Raw genomic sequence first — 21,927 nt, forward strand, 5'->3', positions numbered from 1 at the left:
AAAGCAAAGGGTTATCTCCTGTTCGGATTTTGGCTCTGAGACCACAGCTCAGCACATCACTCCTCTAGAGAAAAGAAAGTCGAAGATGAGAGAGTGAGGCTGCTTTCATGTGGTGCCAGCGTGTAGTGCAGGGCAGGCCTGATCGCTGAACAGATCCCTGTAGACGTGAGCGGTCACCTCCTCCCCTTTTGAGAGCCCATTTCTTTTCCTCTCTGAGGAGGCTGTGAGCGTCCTCAGTGCAGGGCTATGTTTTATCTTCTTGGCTCTCCCCACAGGTTCTAGCATAATGCTTTGATTAATTGCGGTCAACTTTTGTTGATGGATTATGTGACAGAGGTGAAATTCTTTGATCTGGGTTTTGCCTTTTCCTTTCCCCCACTCCCTCCTTTTTTTTTTTTTTTTTTTAGAGGCGAGGTCTTGCTCTGTGGCCCTGGCTGGAGTGCAGTGGCACAATCATAGCTCATTGCAGCCTTGACCTCCTGGGCTCGAGCAAACCTCAACGCCTTGGCCTCTTGAGTAGCTGGGATTATAGGCACGCGCCACCACGCTCAGCTTCACCTTTTCCTTTCCTTGTGCTCCCCTGGCAGAGATGCTGGTAAACAATGAACCAGTCAAGAGGACAGCAACAGGAGGAAAACAGGAGAAACCCCATGATTTGTGGACCAAACAGGCTTCCCGCTAGTCCTGGCTCACAGAGGAAGTCATGCTCCATGTTTCAAATGCCCTCAAAGCTTGTTCAACTCCAAAATGCATGAAGACGAAATGGGAATTTTACTCAAGATTTGTGTGGGCTGTTGGGGAAGAAGAGTTAGCACTGCAAAGCATATTGCAAACTCTTATCTCCAAATGATTTTTAAATTTTCTTCCAAGCTCTTAATTATTTCTCCAGAGCTCCCCTGCTCTTCCCACTCTGGGTCCTTTCTCTGTCACTCTCCTCAGCATGACTTCTCCGTAGTCGGCCAGCATTTCTTTTATTCTATAGAGCAAGTTTTCTCACCCTGGGCACCTCTAATTTGCATCTTATGCCACCATACCAAGTGAGCCTCGGAACGCCAGTGTTTTAATCCCTGAAAACAGTCCTTGCAGGATTCAGCACAGAGGTCCTCTTGGCAGCCTGCAGTCTCCAGAGTGACACGTCCTCAACAGTCAAAGTGAGCAAGCTATGGTGCCCATCACCAAGTGGGGCTCACCATTCCCCTCTGCGTTCACTTCTCTCCTACCTTCTTCCTTATCCCATCCTTCATCCTTCCTTTTTATTTCTGCATTCAATTATTCATGGTTATTCATTTCATAGGGGCATCTGTGCCACTTGGTTCTACAGGCATTTTTTTTTTTGAGACAGAGTTTTGCCCTTGTCCCCCAGGCTGGCATGCAGTGGCGTGATCTTGGCTCACTGCAACCTCCACCTCCTAGGTTCAAGCAAGTCTCCTGCCTCAGCCTCCCAAGTAGCTGGGATTACAGACATGTGCCACCACGCCCGGCTAATTTTTGTATTTTTAGTAGAGACAGGGTTTCACCATGTTGGCCAGGCTGGTCTTGAACTCCTGACCTCAGGTGATCTGCCTGCCTCGGCCTCCCAAAGTGCTGGGATAACAGGCGTGAGCCATTGTGCTCGGCCGGTTCTATAGGCATTGTTGAAGTGACCACTAACAAGCCCCGAGGGTAAGTAACGGAAAATGAAAGGTGATTGATTCCTCACCACCTCTCCCCTTTTTACCTCTACCCTTTGCCCCTGCTCCCCAATCTAGACTCTAATAAACAGCAATGATTTTTGTTGCAAGCTGAAAACTCGTTAGTGTGGTTGGGGCCGGGGGTGGCAAGTCAAGCTTTAGAGTTGTCTAGATAATAAATGCTGTCTTCAAGGACTGTCCAACATTGTAGGAACAAGAGAACAACCCAGCAAGTGAACAACTAACTCCTATTCACAAATGCTACTGCCTCTCTGCCATCCCCTAACCTCAGCCTCACACACTTGAATTTTGCCAATCCATTTGATGAGCTCAAATCAGTGAATTTTCTCCTCGCCAAAGCTCACAAATTCTGTTCCCCACTTCTTGCCCCATATCCAGGCATTACCAACTGCATTTTCCCTTTGCCTGATATTCTGGCATCAAGCCTCCTTGCCATTCCAATTTATTTCACCTTCCTCCAGTCCTTACTATTTCCTTCCTGGAGTGTATTTCAGCATCTCTATACCTCAATCTCCCCTACACACCACACCAGCTCGGCCTCATTATCACATCGCTTGGCTATGTCCCACCTGGGTTAGACAGCTTCAGTGGCTGAAGTCCATAGATCTTATTCTGTTTTTTGAGGTCCACCTGACTCTGAATCCAGCTGACATTTCTGCCCTTAGCTTCTACCCCACTCTACTTCTGGTTAACTATGGACCACACTCTGCTTCCTCAAGAACCACCTACCAAGGCCATATCCATCCTTCAAGGACAATACGTGGGCCTTTCCTGATCACATCAGCTCAATAACTTTTCCCTCCTACATTTCAATTGCTCTTCTTACCATAATCATCAGTATTCACCCCACTGTACGTCTAGAAAGAAAGTGATCTGAAGCCTAAGGGAAGGCAGTCTAGGTCAGAAATGTGTTGTCCGCTGTTATGAGCAATTTCTTCTAGGAAGTACCAAGCATTTCTGATAATAGAATTGAGCAATTTCCTGATGAAGTGAGACTCAGCTTGAAGTGTTGACCGGCTATCCCTGGATGAACTTAGTTACTTTTAACCAAATGTACCTTTCTTGAACTTGTCCCTTTCTTGAATTTAATCTACCAATGTCATCTAGATACCTTTCCTCAAAAAAAAAAAACCCTCTACTAGGAAAGAAATCTTTGAACTGGACTTACTGGAAATTACCTCCTTGCAGCAGGTTTGAAACAAAACTTTGAATTTGCCTCACAAAGAATTTGTCTGAAACTTCTTTAGTATATGCTAGTTATATTTGTATGCACATGTGGCTTCATACATAGTGGTTGGACACCCATATGTGTTATGCACTGTGTTAGGTGATGTAAGTTCACAGATAAACTGGACATAGGGCTATCCTCTAGAGGCCCACAGTTTGACACCTTAACCTGAGATCCTTGGACCTTTGAAGTTCGGAGTGCCCACAACCGCTGGGTGTGGTGGCTCACACTTGTAATCCCAGTACTCTGTGGGGCTGAGGTGGGAGGATTGCTTGAGTCCAGGAGTCTGAGACTAGCCTGGGCAACATGGCAAAACCCCATCTCTACAAAAATTACAAAAAAAAATTAGCCAGGCCTGGTGGTGCGTGCCTGTGGTCTCAGTTACTTGAGAGGCTGAAGTGGGAGGATCACTTGAGTCAAGGATGTAGAGGCTGCAGTGAGTTGAGATGGCAACACTGCACTCCAGAAACCCCGTCTCAAACAAAACAGAGCAAAACAAAACAAACTGCCCATAATGCTCCTGAAACTTCCTACGGATTTATCCAGAGTATGTGCTGATGTGCATTTTTTTCCAAGGAGAGAAACCAAAGATTCTATCAAATTAAGAAAAGAGTTTTTACCATTGTGGAAGACAGTATGGCGATTCCTCAAGCATCTAGAATCAGAAATACCATTTGACCCAGCAATCCTATTACTGGGTATATACCCAAAGGAATAGAAATCATTCTACTATAAAGTCACATGCACCTGTATGTTTATTGCAGCACTATTTACAATAGCAAAATGGAACCAACTGAAATGCCCAGCAATGAGACTAGATAAAGAAAATGTGATACATATACACCATGAAATACTATGCAGCCATGAAAAGGACATCCTTAGCAGGGACATGGATGAAGCTGGAAGCCATTATCCTCAGCAAACTAACACAGGAACAGAAAACCAAATGCCGCATGTTCTCACTCATAAGTGGGAGTTGAACAGTGAGAACACATGGACACAGGGAGGGGAACATCACACACCAGGGCCTGCTGCAGGGTGGGGGGGGGGTGTGAGGGGAGGGAACTTAGAAGACAGGTGAGTAGGTGCAGCAGACCACCATGGCACATGTATACCTATGTAACAAAACTGCACGTTCTACACATGCATCCTGGAACTTAAATTAAAAAAAAAAAAAGAGTTTTTAATCCCAAGAAAGATTAACAGCAACTAGAAGAAAGAGATATAAACAGTGAATTGCAATGCAGCACGGCAGGTGTTATGATGGAGTAGAAAGGACTGGAAAAGACCTCCTGGAGGAAGGAACACTCAAGTGTCTTTCCATTTCACCTGTAAACTCATTAAGGGCAAAAGCTTTGCTATAGCTTCAGTATGAGATCCTGGGCAATTCATGACAAAATGGGTCTGCTTTTGCACCCCCCACTTCCTCTCACATCCCTGCATCATGCCATGCAGCATCAACTGGAAACCTCAGTGTCAGCAGATGACGACAGAGCGTTCATCCGCAAGATGAACCAGAAAAGCCAGTTCAATGACTTGTTTAACCATGGTCCATCTCAGAACCAAGAGTTGGGCCTCTTATTTACCAGAAAAATTGTGGGGGCTTTGTGATATGGCTTTTAAAAAATCTTGTAATTGCCAGGCGTGATGGCTCACGCCTGTAATCCCAGCACTTCGGGAGGCCGAGGTGGGTGAATTGCCTAAGGTCAGGAGTTCGAGACCAGCCTGACCAACACGGTGTAACTCCATCTCTACTAAAAATACAAAAACTAGCTGGATGTGGTGGCGGGTGCCTGTAATCCTAGCTACTCAGGAGGCTGAGGCAGGAGAATCACTTGAACCTGGGAGGCAGAGGTTGCAGTGAGCAGAGATTGTGCCATTGCGCTCCAAAAAAAAAAAAAAGACATTAACATAAATTTAAATATTTTATAATGACAATCCATTCACTACTTAAAGCATAAGCTATCTTCCAGGAAAGGCAGGAAGTGCATTCTACTCCCACGCCCAAGAAGAAAGGAGCGTGACTTTGGTGGGAATACTAGGAGTTTCTACTGGAGCACTTGCCCGCAGAGTGAGAAACGCTGCTAGAGAGGAAGTTATACCTGCTGTGGAATTTAAGAGAATCTTGTCATATTTTGATAAGTTTTTTGAGACGGAACTCTCACTCTGTCGCCCAGGCTGGAGTGCAGTGGCGCGATCTCAGCTCATTGCAGCCTCCACCTCCTGGGTTCCAGCTATTCTCTTGTCTCAGCCTCCTGAGTAGCTGGGATTACAGGGCACGCCACTACGCCCGGCTAATTTTTGCATTTTTAGTAGAAACGGGGTTTCGCCATGTTGGCCCGACTGGTCTCAAACTCCCGCCCTCAGGTGATCTGCTTGCCTCAGCCTCCCAAAGTCCTGGAATTACAGGCGTGTGCCACTGCGCCTGGTTAATTTTTTTTTTTTTTTTTTTTTTTCTAGTAGAGACAGTGGTTTCACCGTGTCATCCAGGCTGGTCTCGAACTCCTGACCTCAGGTGATCCACCCACCTTGGTCTCCCAAAGTGCTGGGATTACAGGCATGAGCCACCGGGCCCAGTCAATGTGATGTGTTTTGGAACCATGAATTCCTTTGCTTGCCCAGAGGGTTTTCTTTTTGTTAATATCTTTGCTTGCTTTCTAGTATTTAAAAAATTGTGTTTTGCTCTAACTATGCAATGGCTTTAAGTCTTAGACAAATTTCCAGGGAGCAAAACACAGTCAACCATTTCACAGTAATCAGAAGAGAGCTCTGATCAATAAATAAGCAAGACTGAATTTTACAAAATAATCCACAGTTTAAAACCAAAGCCCACTTTTTGCATGATCCTTTAAGAGAAAGACAAATCTGGAAGCAAAACACCTTATGAAATGACAATGCACTTTCAGGAGCCCAGGGCACCGTGGTGAAATGATGATGGCTAGTACAGGTTATAAATCTTGGGGAATTATTTATGAATTCTCAGGATCCTTCAGTTGGCTGCATCCTTCTCCATTATTTGAATATTGGAGGCTGCCTGACCAGAATCTTGGCAGGACTTTGCCCTTTCATCCCAGGTGGTCTCTGCTGACTCCTCAGGACATTACAGCCCTGGGGGGAGGACTCAGCTTATGAAGTGCTGGGTGAGACCACTGCCAAGAAGTGCTTGCTCACCCTACCTTCAGCGGCAGGGGAATCTCCCTCTCCTTTTATGGGTGTAGCTGAAGAAAGGATTCATAAATGAAGTTCAATCCTTCTCATCAACCCCAGCCCACACCTCCAGCAATTGAACTTGAAAAAAAAAACCTGGTTTGAAAAATTACCGCAACTATATTGTCATCAAAAAAAAAAAAAAAAAAACACTTCCTATATTTGAGATGAGAGAAGAGAGTGCTAGGCAGTTTCCTGGCTGAAACACACCAGCCCAATACTTAAACAGAGCAAATCCTGACTCCGATAGAGACTGGATGGACCCACAAGGGTGACAGTCCAGGCGGACCGAGCTTCCCATCCCACATCCTCCAGCACGATGCCAAAGAGAGGCTGACGGCAACTGGGCCTTCTGCAGAGAAAGACCTCCGCTTCACCGCCCCAGTTGGTCCTAAGGGCCAGGAAGATGGATTCATACCTGCTGATGTGGGGACTGCTAACGTTCATCATGGTGCCTGGCTGCCAGGCAGGTAAGGGCCTGTGGGTGCCCCTGGAATTCCAGAAAGGCTGATGGGCATCCCCTCCCCAGCCACAGAACCAGAGGGAGTCCCCAGGTAGATGGTTCCAAGAAGGGAGTTGAATCTTGGGTTCCACCTCTTGCCTGTGACCCACGGGGACCCCAGTTTATGCCTCAGTGTTCCTTGGTCTGTCAAGAGAGCCTGAAATAGCATCAGACTCTCCTGTCCTTCTCAGTCCTTGACAATTAATTCTGGGAAGAATAGTGTGGGATGATATTTGGGATATTTGGGTGTTAACAGGGCCCTGATGAGCAGGTTCCTCAAGAAATTGTCTTTTATTCTTCCATGAATTTCCTTTTCTTCTCTGCACTCCCACCCCCCAGCTAAGAAGCTATCAGGAGGCTCTTTAAGTTCAGGTTAATTTGCTGGAGACATGAGTACTGATATATCAAACACTGGGATAATTTAAGATCTCAGAAAAGTTTAGCTTCAAGGATGTATACACTGCTTTTACTGTCTTAGGAAATAACACCTAGGAATTTCCTTACAAGTGCAAGTTTACAGAAATTTTTAAAAATATGCATACTCACTTTTAGAACATTACTACTTCTCATAATCCTATGTATATACATGATATGTATATGTATATGTGTTTATATATGCAAATTTTAAATTTCATTCCTTGTTTCAAATGGATTTTCTCGAGGTTTTTTTTTTTTTTTGACACCGTCTCTGTCAGCCAGACTGGAGTGCAGTGGTGCGATATTGGCTTACTGCAACCTTTGCCTCCCAGGCTTAGCGATCCTCCCACCTCAGCCTCCTGAGTAGCTGGGACTATAGGCACATGCCACCACACCTGGTTAATTTATTTTTTTGTAGAGATGGGGTTTTTGCCATGTTGCCCAAGTTGGTCTTGAACTCCTGGGCTCAAGTGATCCACTCACTTTGGCCTCCCATACTGCTGGTACTATAGGCATGAACCACCGTGCCTGGCCAATTTTTTTTTTGAGACGGAGTCTTGCTCTGTCCCCTAGGCTGGAGTGCAGTGGCACGATCTCGGCTCACTGCAAGCTCCACCTCCCGGGTTCACACCATTCTCCTGCCTCAGCCTCCCGAGTAGCTGGGACTACAGGCGCCTGCCAACACGCCCGGCTAATTTTTTGTATTTTTAGTAGAGACGCGGTTTCACCGTGTTAGCCAGGATGGTCTCGATCTCCTGACCTCGTGATCCACCCGCCTCGGCCTCCCAAAGTGCTGGGATTACAGGCATGAGCCACCGCGCCTGGCCAATATTTTTTTTAAAGAAATAAAAAACCACCAACTTCTACCTCAAACCACTCTTCCTAATTGAGTGTGAATTTTCTAATAATGTCTTCCCTTTGCTTACTCAGGAAGACAGATAAGAAAGTTTATAGTGTTTTTTGAAAGTCTATAATGGCAACAAGTAGAATGCTAACTGGCTGCAGAAAGAATTTATTAAGAAATGAAACATAATGATGCATTTCAGGAGTCTGCTTGCTTGTTTAGGGGAAGTGGCCAGTCATGCTGGGCTGTGTACTGGCCCAGATGTAGGAGTGTCTTTAAAGAGGGCATTTTATTTACTTATTATATATTTTTTTATTTTATTTTTATTTTTTGAGACGGAGTCTCACTCTGTTGCCCAGGCCGGAGTGCAGTGGCGTGATCTCAGTCCACTGCAACCTCCACCTCATGGGCTCAAGCAATTCTCCTGCCTCAGCCTTCCGAGTAGCTGGGTTTACAGGTGCGCGCGCCACCACAACCAGCTAATTTTTGTATTGTTAGTAGAGATGGGGTTTCACCATGTTGGTCAGGCTGGTCTCAAAGTCCTGAACTTGTGGTCCACCAGCCATGGCCTCCCAAAGTGCTGGGATTACAGGTGTGAGCCATCACGCCTGGCCTGTGTTTTTTATTTTAATAGGTTTTTGGAGGACAGGTGGTGTTTGGTTACATGAATAAGTTCTTTAGTGGTGATTTGTGAGATTTTGGTGCACCCATCACCTGAGCATGTATGCTGTACCCAATGCGTAGTCTCTTATCTCTCACCCACCTCCCACCCTTTCCCCTGAGTCCTCAGAATCCATCATGCCATTCTTATAAAGAGGGCATACTTTTAGGAAGGTTTTCAATATGATTTCTACCTCCACAGGGTCTTTGCTAACTCAATCCAAGCCAAGAACAGCAAAATCTTGACAATTAATCATGCTCTGCCTCTGGAAGACACATTTCAAGTAAACCCGTGTTATTTCCAGCCATTGGTGACTTATCCAAGGGTCTGAGTGGTCTTGGTGGGAGCAGGGGAAGTAGAATCCCATAATGACTCTTTCACGCCATTCTCAACATCTATCCATACCCCATCTGCCCCTCAACACTATAGGAAACACAAAAATGAGCGAGATATAGTCCTGACACTTAAGCAACTTATAACCTGGTGAGGAGGAGAAAAGCATAGATATAAATATAGTAATACCAGTCAGAGTGCGGTAAGATCTGCGGAGCGTGGGGCTATCAGAGAAGGCTTCATGAGGATGACATGTAAAGGGAGCCCCAAGGGACCAGTAAATTTCCATCAATGAGATTCCAGGGAGAGAGGCCCCAATGAGCCAAAACACAGGAGTGCCTTAGGGAGCAGCAAGGGGTCCACTGTGCTCCTGCCCTGGACAGGGAGGGTGGGGATATAGGGAATCCAAACTGGAAAGTTAGGATGAGGTAAAATGAATCATCTAAGGCATTAGGCGTTTTTAGTCTGTATATTGCTGGGCCCTGGGATGTGGTCAGAAAGAGAATTCTCCTAGTGATAACTTCTTAACTTCACTTAGTAGGCAATAAAGAACTACAAGAAAATTTAAAACTACCATTTATAAAGTAACTTCTATGTGCCAGATATGTGTCTTATTGTAATCTTCATAGCCACTTTGCAGTATGGATGTCATGAACCCCTAGATGAAGGAAGAACCCAAAACTCAGACTCGCACAGGCAGTGACAGTGCCAGGGTTTGAACCTGGTCTCCCTGGATTGTTCTGTTTCTGTTCATTGCAAACAGGGTCAGAGCTTTATGGAGATGATACTGGCATAGAGTGGGGAGAGATCAGGTGCACAGAGACAGGTCATGAGGCTCTTAAAATAGTCCAATCACAAGGCAAACAAGGACCCAGTGGCCAAAGACAATGACATGGGTCGAGTTTCTGGAATCGACAGGAATTTTCAGGCATCACTCCAGGGTAGGAAACCATCTCATCACAGACTTTTTCTCCAAGAGGAACCTAGTCTTGAAACAAATCAGACTTTTTATTCCTCAGGGTAAGAGTTCTCTAATGAAATCAGACTGTCAACAGATGCAATTTCTAGCTGATTCATAAGGGCAGATTTTCATTCTGAAAATTTCCAAAGCCACCATTTAACATGGCAAGGGTTTATGAGGACGTATTAGTCAACTTGAGTGTTTTTAGTCTCTATATTACTGGGCTCTGGGATGTGGTCAGAAAGAGAATTCTCCTGGTATTACCAATATGGCACGTTATTGAAGGCACCATTCTCAGAACTGTGGAAATTCTGAGAGCTTATACGTCCCTTGATCATCTTTCTTTCATTCTAGGAATTCTGTGATCAAATCTTTATCCTCTAGACTCAAAAATAATTCTTTAAAAAAACAGTGCGGAAACTCATTGAGAGAATGTGTTTGTGTAATTATCCATTCTTGTAAAGACAAATGCCCACAATGGAATTTCCCATCTTCACCTTTGTCAGTCAAACACAAAAAGTTTAACCCTTCACATTTAATCTTTCAACTTCTTGAGATCCCAAGGTATTATTGCTACTGTTACTTCATTCATCTTCAAGACATGTCTTGAGGCTGTAAGAGCTTTCCTAAACATTGGGAGCCCTTCATAAGACAGTTGCTACTTTCCTTAAAACAGCACGCCTTAAATAGGCAGTTTGATAAGTCATCTGTGCATATACTTCATTTTAGATGTGAGAATTGAAAAACAAAAAAATTGACTTCACAATTCTTCACCAAAAGAATGAGTCTCACGAATGCGTCAGTTAGAGGTGCTAATATAGAATGGTTGGTGGGCTCTGTAACTCCATTACTCCACCCCACTCCCCTGATAGAGAAGTATTCCCAGACTGGTTTTTGCCTAAAGCCTTGGGTATTCTGAATACCTCTTTGTGATTTTTTTTTTCTTTTCCTTTTTGAGACAGGGTCTCATTCTGTTGCCCAGGCTAGAGTGCAGTGGTGAGATATTGGCTCACTGCAACCTCTGCCTCCCGGGTTCAAGTGATTCTCCCGCCTCAGCGTCCCCGAGTAGCTGGGATTACAGGCATGTGCCACCACACCTGGCTAATTTTTGTACTTTTAGTAGAGACGGGGTTTCACCAAGTTGGCCAGGCTGGTCTCAAACTCCTGACTTCAGGTGATCTGCCCGCCTTGGCCTCCCAAAGTGCTGGGATTACAGGCATGAGCCACCGCGCCCAGTCCTCTTTGTGTTTTTTTTTTTGTTGGAGTCATTCTTCTGAGAGCTATGGACACCATCAAGGCAGGCAGTCCCTCAACGTGGCTGCTGTTCCCACCCTTCCCCGCTCCTCTTCTTGCCCAAGGGTGAGCAGAAACTTTACAGATAAAGAGAGAATTCCCTCAGGAAATGAGGCATGTTGCTTGAGGTCACAGGGAATAGAATTAGCAGGAAAATAAACCTTGCAGGAAGCAGAAAGTGGGCCAAAGCACTGAGGACAGGACACGGGGAGGCCGTGAGTTTTTGACAGATTTCTCTCTGTAAAATGAGGAGGTCACCCAGGGATCTTGAAACTCCCTTCCAGTTCCTTCACTCTATGTCAAGGATTCCAGAAAGGAAATAAAATAAGCTCTGCTTAAAAGGCGTTTTCAAGCTGGGGAACTTTGGGATGAAAAAGTTTCCCAGATAAAGACATACTGGCACCGTCAGGGTTGAGCGACTTTTGTGTGTCAATGCACCCAAGCCTGATGTCTCATTGTGGGTTATTTCCAGCTCTGAAGAAGTACTGCCTGGCAGCCAGCATGACCCACTGCTTCTGTAATTACTGCAGTTGCAGGTGTCAAGGCAAAAACTCCACTCACTCAATTCTCAAAATCTATCCAATACCTCTTATACCCCTTTTCAATACTATAGGAAATGTAAAAATGAGCAAGACAGTCCTGATCCTTAACAGAGTCATAAGCTGGTGAGGAGGAGAAAGGCATATAGTCATAGTAACACAAGTCATATGTGGTAAGATCTAATGAGCGTGGGGCTATCAGAGAAGGCTTCATGAGGGTGACATGGAAAGGAAGCCCTGAAGGACTGGTACATTTCCATCAGTGAGATTCCAGGGAGAGAGGCCCCAAGACACAGGGACAGCAGGTGGTCCACCGTGCTCCTGCCCTGGACAGGGAGGGCGGGGTCCTCTGCTGTTTGTTTGCTTGTGTAGGAATTTTCCCCTCAAACAATGTCCTTGTCTCCCATGGGAGAAGTTTTAGATGAGTGGGAACCTGTCTCTCTTCTCTATCCCAGGCCGTTCGCTGAGAGAAGAGAAAGGGGAACCTTCTTTTTTTTTTTTTTTGGACAGTTTCACTCTGTCGCTCAGGCTAGAGCACAGTGGTACAATCTCAGCTCACTGCAACCTTCAGCTCCTGGGTTCAAGTGATTCTCCTGCCTCTGTCTCCTGAGTAGCTGGGATTACAGGTGTGCACCACCATGCCTGGCTCATTTTTTATAATTTTAGTAGAGAGGGGGTTTTTGCTAGGTTGCATAGGCTGGTCTTGAACTCCTAGCCTCAAGCCATCCACCTGCATGGGCCTCCCAAAGTGCTGGGATTACAGGCATGAGCCACTGTGTCCAGCTGAAAAGAGAATCTTAATTCAGTTGATTACTTCTAAAAGTTATAAGACCTTCTTCACTGAAAGAGTTCACGCAGAAGCTGAACTTGAATGCAGCCCTCTTAAATTTCAGTTCAATATCCTCTGCACATCTGCACATCTTTACATGAATTCTCTGTGGTATTCCTTCATCCATCCATTCATGCATGAGGATTACAGAGATGAAGAAGGTTCCAGCTATTACCCTCTTGTGCTCACAGTTTAACATGGGAGATGAAACTGCTGCTGAATGGCTCCCAACCTGAAGTCAGCCAACAGTGTTTGCCAATAGCCCGCACTGAATCCCCCACCGAATCCCCCACCATATTCTCAAGTAACTCACTCTTTTAGGGGAAAACAATAATATAATAGTCTCTAGAAATTTTAGGTATTCTCCACTCCAAGATTACTCAGTTTTTTGACTGATCTCAAGGCGACTCTGGGGTTTGCTTCTGTGAAAAAGAAAACACAGCTCCCACTGGGAAATGTGTGGAGAGTAATGGTTCAAAACGCCAGCTGTACATTAGTGTATACCCAGGATGCTTTAAAAAAGTGATGGCCAAGACTAATAAGGTGAATTAAGCGGACTCCTGGGGAACAGAACCGAACATCACAATACCTTCTCTTCCAGTTCCTTGAATACTTCCAAATCGCACTTAGGATTGAAACTCACCAAATGAGAGAGACGGAATAATGATTTCCATGGTTGGTCTGATTCACTAGGAACAGGTATGCTCAAGCAGTACTTCTCAACCTTTAATGCATTTAGAAATCATCCAGGGATCTTGTCACGGAGCAAATTCGGACTTGGGAGGTCAGGGGTTAGCGCCTAAGCTTCTGGTGCAAACAGATTCCACAGGAGGCCTATGTTGTTGGTGCATGAACCCCATTTTGAGTAACAAGGCTATCAAGTCAGAGAAGAAATATGCATTGCTTCTACCCACACAGAACTTGCGAATGAAATGGGAAAATAGGCTGAGTGTGATAGCTCACGCCTGTAATCCCCACACTTTGGGAAGCCAAGGCAGGAGGATCACATGAGCCCAGGAGTTCAAAACTAGCCTGGGCAACATAGTGAGACTCTGCCTCTTAAAAAAAAATTAGAAAAAGGGAAAACCAATCTGGGAAAGATCAAATATTGATCAAATATTGCAAATAATGCCATAAATGATCAGAATAGGGAGAGTAACGTGCTACCTGGAGAACTAGAAAAAAAATTCTCAGAGAAGGTGGCCCTGGGACCTCCTGGCTCTGAATGGTGGTTCTGAATATCAGGAGAGGGGTTGGAGAATGGTATTTTCTAGTGACGTTGCTGGAGTTGTATACATGGACTGTGTTCCATGAGTAGTGAGCTGACCAGTTAGAGAGATGAGGCGTTTGCCAGTACAACTACATAATGAGCCGTATTTCAACATACATGCAGTTTTGTGTGTGTGTGCCAAGCAAATGAGTCTCAGATTCTCGGACAAAAATGAATACTTTTGCTCAGACAGACAGCATGTGAGTGCTTCTCCCCCAGCTTCAACCCTCCAGTGTCTACAGGTGTCACTGGTCCCCGGTAGATGTCCTCGGTTCAATGGATCACTGATCACTTATCACCAGCACCACATGACCCTGGATGGCAGCCAAAGAGTTCCTGGGTCTTGTTTCCCTACCTCCACATTTTTTCCCTGACCCAGCCCAAGCCACGTGCACACCACAAGGCTGGAGTCCCAGGGCTTTTGTCCTGACAGCCCATTCTCCCACTCCCACACCCAACCAGTTCCCCGGGGGTTTTTGACCAGCAGCGCTGCCTGCAGCCCTCGACCCAGATCCAGGCATCTTGCTTAAGGAGGGGTTCAGGTGGCGGGAAACTCCAGGGCAACAAAGTGTGGGTGGCATGGGTGGGGTTGACCAGAAGGTCACTGTGCTGGGAGGAAGAGGAACGGGCGGAGGGAAGGCAAGATACGGATCAGGAGTATTGACATCCTGTGCCAGTAGAGGGGCCTGCCCCATGGTGGAAGGTGTGGCCGGACGAGCTCGCTGGCCCATGTCCCCCCCTCTCCCAGGCTTTTTCCTCCCACGCTGTATGCAGTGCAAGAACAAGCTGGTGCAATTGGACTAGCAGCAATTGAGTCCTTTTACCCAAAAGAAGAAGAAAGAGCAATGTTTTAAAAGAATAAAAAGGAAGCTGCAGCTGGGCGCAGTGGCTCATTGCTGTAATCCCAGCACTTTGGGGGGCCAAGAGGGGAGGATCCCTTGAGCCCAGGTGTTCGAGACCGGCCTGGGCAACATAGTGAGACCCCACCTCTATTTTTTAAAATGATAATTAATTTTAAATAAGGAAGTTGTATGGAAGCCATTGGTTTCTTTATTCTAAAGAGCCTGGAAAATAGGACAGTCTGCAACAGGCCCTGACTTCCTTTGGTAAGAAAGTGAGCAAAGCTATAGACCAGGAAACAGATGACTGGTTAAGGCCGGCCCATGCACCAACTCCGATACTGACAGCTATGTTTCCTTTTGTTATTTGCTTCAAGCTTTGTTCCAGAAAACATTTGAACACTAGCTAGAACCACCACAGTGAATATCCATTGCCTAAATGCTATCTTTCAGGAATTATGTTCAGACATAATATTACTTTGGTTAATTCTCAAAATAAAGTAGGTCATATGATTATCCCCGTTTTATGCCTGGTGAACTGTGGTTAGATGGGCTTACAGAGATTAAATGGGTTGCCTGATGTAGCCCAACAAGGAAGGGGCTAGGATAGGAAGCAGACGCTCTCATTCCGGAACCTGGCTTTTTTCTTCCTGTCTAAACTGCTGCTAAAGGTCGAAGATGAAGGCGCCATGTGAGCAGGGAAGTTATTTTTGTTTTTTACAAAGGTGAAGTAATAGGCTGTGAGTAATGCCCACTGCTCCTTCAGCCCCAGGTACATGCAGTGAGGCAGTACCCACAGAGCTGAGGGGAACTCATCAAACTGCTGGAGCAGCTGGCCTCCTGCAGGATGGCTTAAGGACTACCTGGTCCTTGGGGTCTGGGTTCTCTGGGTCCTGCTGTTCCCTGCAGCCCTCCTTCTACCTGCAGAGCAGCTTGGGGCATCTTTAGAGAAAGCGGCAGTGTCGCACCTGCCCCAGCAGCCACAAAACAGAGGAAATTCTGAGCACCTCCGGGCATGAGTCACCACACCACATTCAGGAATTGCCACTTCTGCCCACAGAATCACCCACTCTTTTCTGTTTGGGACCAAAATAGATACCTCCTTCAGAAGCCGCTGCTTTCTGTACTCTCAGCAATAAAAAAACAAAGGCAAGGATAGGTGTGTGCCTCTGAGGCGTGAGAGGGGCGGGTTTTCTCCCCTGGGAAGGTTTTCAGAGAGAAGTTGTTGCTACAGCAGTAAGGGCAGCCGATGGGTTGAGGGTACAGGAGGAAGAGGGAAAATCAGGGAGATTGGAAACAACCTCTTGTGTGGTAGGACTTCCGGCTATTGGTTTGTTCATTCCTTTGTTCATTCATTCATTCATTCAGCAAATGTTCATTGAGGAACTGCTATGTGTCAGGCACAGGGTTTGAGACACAGAGATGAATAAGAGGCCGTCCTTGACCTCTGCACAGACAATTATGACACAAGCTAAGTGCTGAGATACAAGTTTAAAGAAGGAGTCGATGGAACACGCAGATCGATGTTCATTGCCCCCGCAAAACCCAGCACAGCTCACATCAGGGACTGCCTCATTCACATCATGTTAGATGTGACAGAGAGGACAGCAGAGAGTGTTGTTTTGTCATCAACTACTAAAATTATTAAAACCAAACACCACTAATTTTGGACTTCAGGTAGACAGAGGATGTAGAGCTTTCCTTTGCTCAAGAAATTCCTTTACAGAGAAAATGGGAACATTTCAAGTGGGAGTATTTCAATTCCTTTAATAACAACCTGTTTGCTAGCTCCCACATTCCCCAAGTATTCTAGAAGCATCTTTCATAATAGATAGCTCTGACCAACTGCCCCACACACATGCATGAACCGTTCTCCAATCCTAAAAGTCTGTGACTTCTCCAAGGAAGAGAGGAAGGAATCGTATTAGTCCAGTTTACATTATTATGTACTTTGTAGCAAAGCAGCAATGTTTCTTTAAAAAATTCTATAATTCCATATATATATATAGCTGGGCATGATGGCTCACGTCTGTAATCCCAGCACTTTGGGAGGCTGAGGCGGGCAGATCACCTGAGGTCAGGAGTTCGAGACCAGCCTGGCCAACATGGTGAAACCCAATCTCTACTAAAAATACAAAAGTTAGCCAGGTGTGGTGGCACATGCCTGTAATCCCAGCTACTCGGGAGGCTGAGGCAGGAGAATCCCTTGAACCTGGAGGCGGAGGTTGCAGTGAGCCAAGATCGAGCCACTGCACTCCAGCGTGGGTGACAGAGGGAAACTCCGTCTCAAAAAAAAAGAAAAAGAAAATAAATATATATATATATATAATATATATTTGTGTGTATTTTCTCCTCATGAAATGAGCCCCTTGAAGCAAATTGGCCCATCTTTTCAGAGAAAGATCAGTTTATTACGTTACCAAGTAAAGGGCAAAGGAATCATTTCTAAAAGTTTCGTTTGAAGTCCCCAGAGTTTAAGTTGACGTCAGCCTCTTCCTGCCCCGGTGCCCCGAGAGTTTCCCGGGAGTTTTGGGGATGACACCTGGCTGCATGCGTGACATCTCGCTGTCTGGGGGCAGGCCTGGTGGCTTCCCCGACAATGAAACCAGGCAGAGCCTGCAGCCCAGCTGAGCACCGGTGTGGTCTCTGCTTCCGGTCCTTGTGGTAGCACCTCTGTTTAGAGCCTGATTTAGAACAAAAAGAAATTTTGTAAAGGAGAAAACTCCCTATTTTAAATGGAAAGCAAAACAAACAATTACCAAAAAAAAAAAAGGTTGGAGAGGGGGTTTCAGAATAAAAGGGCCGTTTCTCCAGGCATCTTGCTGACGCCCAGGTGGCGCTGAGACCGCAGGGTGAGCCTTTCGGCTGGAGATGTTGATCCCTGGTTTACTGCACTTCAGGCTTTCACTACCTTTCACCCACTGGACCATCAGTTTCACTTTCCCTCTCCCAGCGTCTCTCAAGCTCTGCTTCTCTGGCCCCGTTTTCAATCTAGTGCAAGAAGACCTGTAGCCAGGGCACCTCCTCCTCCTCCTCATCCTGCACTGGGACCCCAGCTCTGAGCACTCCCAGGCCAGACAGGCCTTGCTGCATGCTCTGCTTCTGTGATCTCACAGATTCCTCATGACCACCGTAGGAGATGGGGTCTGTTAGCACCATTCCCCCACAACAATCCCCTTTTTTTTTTGAGACAGAGTCTCACTCTGTTGCCCAGGCTGGAGTGCAGTGGTATGATCTCGGCTCACTGCAACCTCTGCCTCCTGGGTTCAAGAGATTCTCATGCCTCAGCCTCCCAAGTAGCTGGGATTACAGGCACCCACCACCACGCCTGACTAATTTTTGTATTTTTAGTAGAGACAGCGTTTCACCATGGTGGCCAGACTGGTCTCAAACTCCTGACCTCAATTGATCCACCAGTCTCAGCCTCCCAATGTGCTGGGATTACAGGCTTGAGCCACCACGCCCTGCCACCATTCCCATTTTACAGATGAGGAAACTGAGACCATGAGGCAGTAATTCACTCTCCCAAGAAAGCAAGGAGCCAGTAGATCTGAGCAGAACCCATGCATTCAGGCTGACACAGGAAGCAAGCTGTCAACAGGCACCATTCATCTCCTGGGCTTCCTAGGCAGGCCCTGAAGCTCTGGTGTTCAGTCACCCTGTTATTCATCCCCAAGTTAATCTCCCCTGAAAGCACCTGTCATGATGCCCTTTCTGCTGCAAGAACTCCAGTCATTTCCATTGCCTCAGGGGCACTTTGCCACCTCCTCTGCCTGGCACAGAACATGCTCCCCAGCCAAGACTGTTCCCTCAGCACATAGCACGTCTTGGCCAGCAGGTCTCCTCCTGTCCTTCAAAGGGAACCTCCTCATTTGTGATTTCAAAGCTGGACTCCCGGGAACACCCTCCTCCCTTACTGGAATAATCCTCCCCGTCTTGTCTGCCTACCGGAATTTTTCTCAACCAGAAAAGCGTCTTGAGAGAATGGGAAAGTCTTATGAATTTGGAAAGTTGACAGCTTGAATTCAAATCCTAGCTTGAACTTGTGAATTTCTACTTTCCTTTACGAAAACCTTTGCATGCCATTCTGTGCAGGCACTAGCAAGGTGGTGGGAGTGAGATGGATACAGTAGGGTGAGTGCCGCATAAAGGAAAGGGAGCAAAGTCTGGGACTGCAGAGAAATGGCACAAAGCGCAGACAGGAGAAGAGTCCCGGAGGCTTCCTAGAGAAAGATGACAGCCAATGGGAGACCTTCAGGGAAAGCAGGAGTTGAGAAGGTAGAAACGCATTAGGAAGTGTGGCATGAGCATGATGGTTAATTTTAATGCGTCAACTTGCCTGGGCCAAGGGATGCCCAGATAGCTGGCTAAACGTTCTCTCTGGGGGTGTCGTGAGGGTATTTCCAGGAGACACCAGCATTTGAATTGAATAGACTGGGTAAATTTCTTGTTGGTAGACTGAGTAAAGAAAATCACCCTCACCAGTGTGGTGGGGATCATCCAACCATAGAGGACCAGAATAGAACAAGAAGGCGGAGGAAGGTTGCATTCTCTCTGTTCAAGCTGGGACATCTGTCTTTGGCTCTTGGACATTTGCACTCCTGGTTCTCCAGCTTTTGGACTCGGGGACTTACAACAGGGCCCCTCTGCTCCTCAGGCCTTCAGTCTTAGACTGAGCCACACCACCAGCTTTCCTAGTTATCCAGCTCCAGCTGGCATATTGTGGGACTTCCCAGCCTCCATAATTGAGTGAGCCAATTCCCATTATAAATATTCTCTTATTTATCTACATACATCCTATTGGTTCTGTTTCTCTGGAGAAATTCTGTTTCTCTGAATAATACAATGACCAAGGCCCAAGACAAAACACATGGTGAGCTCCAAGAGCCACGCAGAGTCCCGCAAGGCAGGAGAGCTCAGGCACATGGAGGAAACAGAGATTTTGAAGCTGGGCATGAGCTGTGTCTTGGAGCCTCCCCATGTCACTGGGCTTAAACTGTGGCCTGGAAGGAACAGAACATCCCAGAGGGGTCTCGGTCAGGGCATGGCTTGTACTTTGGAGTGACAGCACTGGGTTTATGTGAAGAATGAAGGAAGAAGAGAAAGCACTGGGTTTATGTGAAGAATGAAAGGAAGCAGAAAGGCAAACCCGTAGGGCATTAAGTAACCTCCATGGAAGTCCATGAGGGCAGATTTTTAAACTCGGTGGGGCTCAGCTTCTGTTTGTATAAAATGGGAATAACACAGACCCTGCTGGGTGCTGTAAGGCTACATAAGCTAGCCTGCCTAGAGTGACTAGAGCACACAGTAGGTGCTCACTAAATGTGACTTGCTGGACTTCTAGTCTGCATGGCCAAAGGCCCTTCCCTCGGACCTTTCTGTGTGGATGCCTCACAGGCTGCTCAGTCTACACATCCAGAACTGTCCTCCCTCCCTGGAATCTACTCTTTCTCCTCTCTTTGCTATTTCAATGAATGGCACCCCATCCTCCCCATCGCCCAGGAAATCTGGGCAAAATCCTCATTTCTTCCTTTCTGTCCTCCATGCACCTAATCCAGCCTCAATTTTTGGCAATTCCAACTTCTAAAATCTCTTAACGCCAGCAACCCCTCTTCTTGCTTACTCATCACCACCCACCCCAGGACTCCCATGACAGCCTTCCTGTGATGCATGACAGGCATATGACAAGGGCAGTTGAGGGTCAGGGGCCACAGGAGCAGGATGCAGCCAGCACATGAAGGAGGACAGGCGGGAGGACAGGCAGACTCTCGTGCTAAGAGCACGCGCTTGTCAGGCTGCCTGGGTCCAAGTCCTAGCTCCACCACTGAGGGGCTGTGTGTCTCTGGGCAAGTCACTGGGCCTCTCTGTGCCTTAGTTCCTGCCTCTATAGAATGGAGATGAGAAGAACGCATCATCTCATAATTATTGCATAAGTATTAATTTTAATTATATTGACTATTATACTCTATTAGTGTATGATGTCTTTTATTATATTTATCATATAATACACTAATTACATTAATGAGCATACTATAGCATTTTATATAACATCTTAATTGCTTATATATCTGTATAATTATCATATAAGATAATTTCATAAGATAAGATGGTATTTTATATATTTCATTTATGATATATTTATATTTTATATACTTTATTGTATTTGAATTGTGATGTCTAATAAAATAATAGATATGTTAATTGTCCTTCATATTCATAATAAGCTCCTTCATTGATGTCTGGGAAGCTGGGGATGTTTGTGCGTGTGAACTCTCCTGTGTGCTCGGCATGCAGTGTGTCCCATCTCAGCTGACGTGATTGCTGTTCTTGGTGGCCCGGAGGCACAGGGTGCAGGATGCAGAGTGCATGCTACAGGCAGGAAGAGCTTTGGAGCAGGCTGACTCCTGAGCTCTCCCCTGGTGCTGTGGCTTCTGAGGCCCCCAGGTGACAACCAGCCTTTGCCATCCTAGTGTTTCCTCTATGTTCATCCTGCGTTCTGAGTGTGGCACAGGCCACACTCCTGACCCCACCAGCATCAGGTGCTGTGCACATGGTATGAGGTCGGGATGGAATGCTGTTGGCACGGGGATTGTTCCTTGGGCTAGCTGTATCCACACGGTCTGATTAACCCCTTCTGCATGTCAGCAAGCGTTCAGCACCTCCTCAGGGTTAGGGCATGCGCAGGGCATGCAGGGATTTGAGGGTCCTTGGACAATGCATATATGTTCTCCATGGAAGCATGCAGAGAAATGGAGAGGATCTTTGTCCCTTTCAGTCCTAACATTCTGTGGCTTAATAACTACTGGTCTTACACCTGAGTAAAAAGCAGGATCTTCTCAGCACTGTGCTGAGGAAGTCTTTGAACCTTCCAACAGGTCATGGGATCCCCACCTGCATCTTAAGTTCCCATGTCCTTAGGAAACATGGCCACCTTGGAATTCAGCTCTCCAAGTAGCCCAGTGTGAATGCCCATTGCAGGAGCATCTGAGCTCACCCCCACTAACCCTGAGGAATCTGTTGAAAAGAATAGAACCCACCTACTGAAACTATCAGAGATCAAATGTGTGTTGACTAAGAATTTGCGTTAAGGCAGGGATAGTTGAGCACCAATACTTTAAAGGAACTCTGGAGAAATGCAAGCCTGTACTTCCTCTCAGCATGGCTGCAGAAGAGGGCCAGGTCAGTAGACAGGCATTTTGACTCACTCACAGCTGCATACAAAGACTAAACTCAGCAAAAGCCTTAAGGTTGCATTTATGTGTCTGAGACCAGTCCCTGGAGCACAGGCATGGGCTTTTGGTACCATGTAACCT

General features: G+C 46.3%; 1 protein-coding gene across 3 annotated transcripts in view; it reads left to right on the plus strand.

Annotated features, from left to right (window-relative positions):
• Positions 1–6,315: 6,315 nt before the first annotated feature.
• IL2RA (interleukin 2 receptor subunit alpha) overlaps positions 6,316–21,927 on the plus strand; it is a 52,431-nt gene continuing 36,819 nt past the window's right edge. For all 3 annotated transcript variants that reach the window (XM_012499357.2, XM_012499358.2, XM_003257612.2), the window contains exon 1: positions 6,316–6,596. In XM_012499357.2, the coding sequence (XP_012354811.1) occupies positions 6,533–6,596 (64 nt within the window). In that variant the 5' untranslated portion in view covers positions 6,316–6,532. The remainder of the gene's footprint in view (positions 6,597–21,927) is intronic.

This window comes from Nomascus leucogenys, chromosome 9 (assembly GCF_006542625.1).
Source record: "Nomascus leucogenys isolate Asia chromosome 9, Asia_NLE_v1, whole genome shotgun sequence".
In the NCBI taxonomy this organism is placed as follows: domain Eukaryota; kingdom Metazoa; phylum Chordata; class Mammalia; order Primates; family Hylobatidae; genus Nomascus; species Nomascus leucogenys.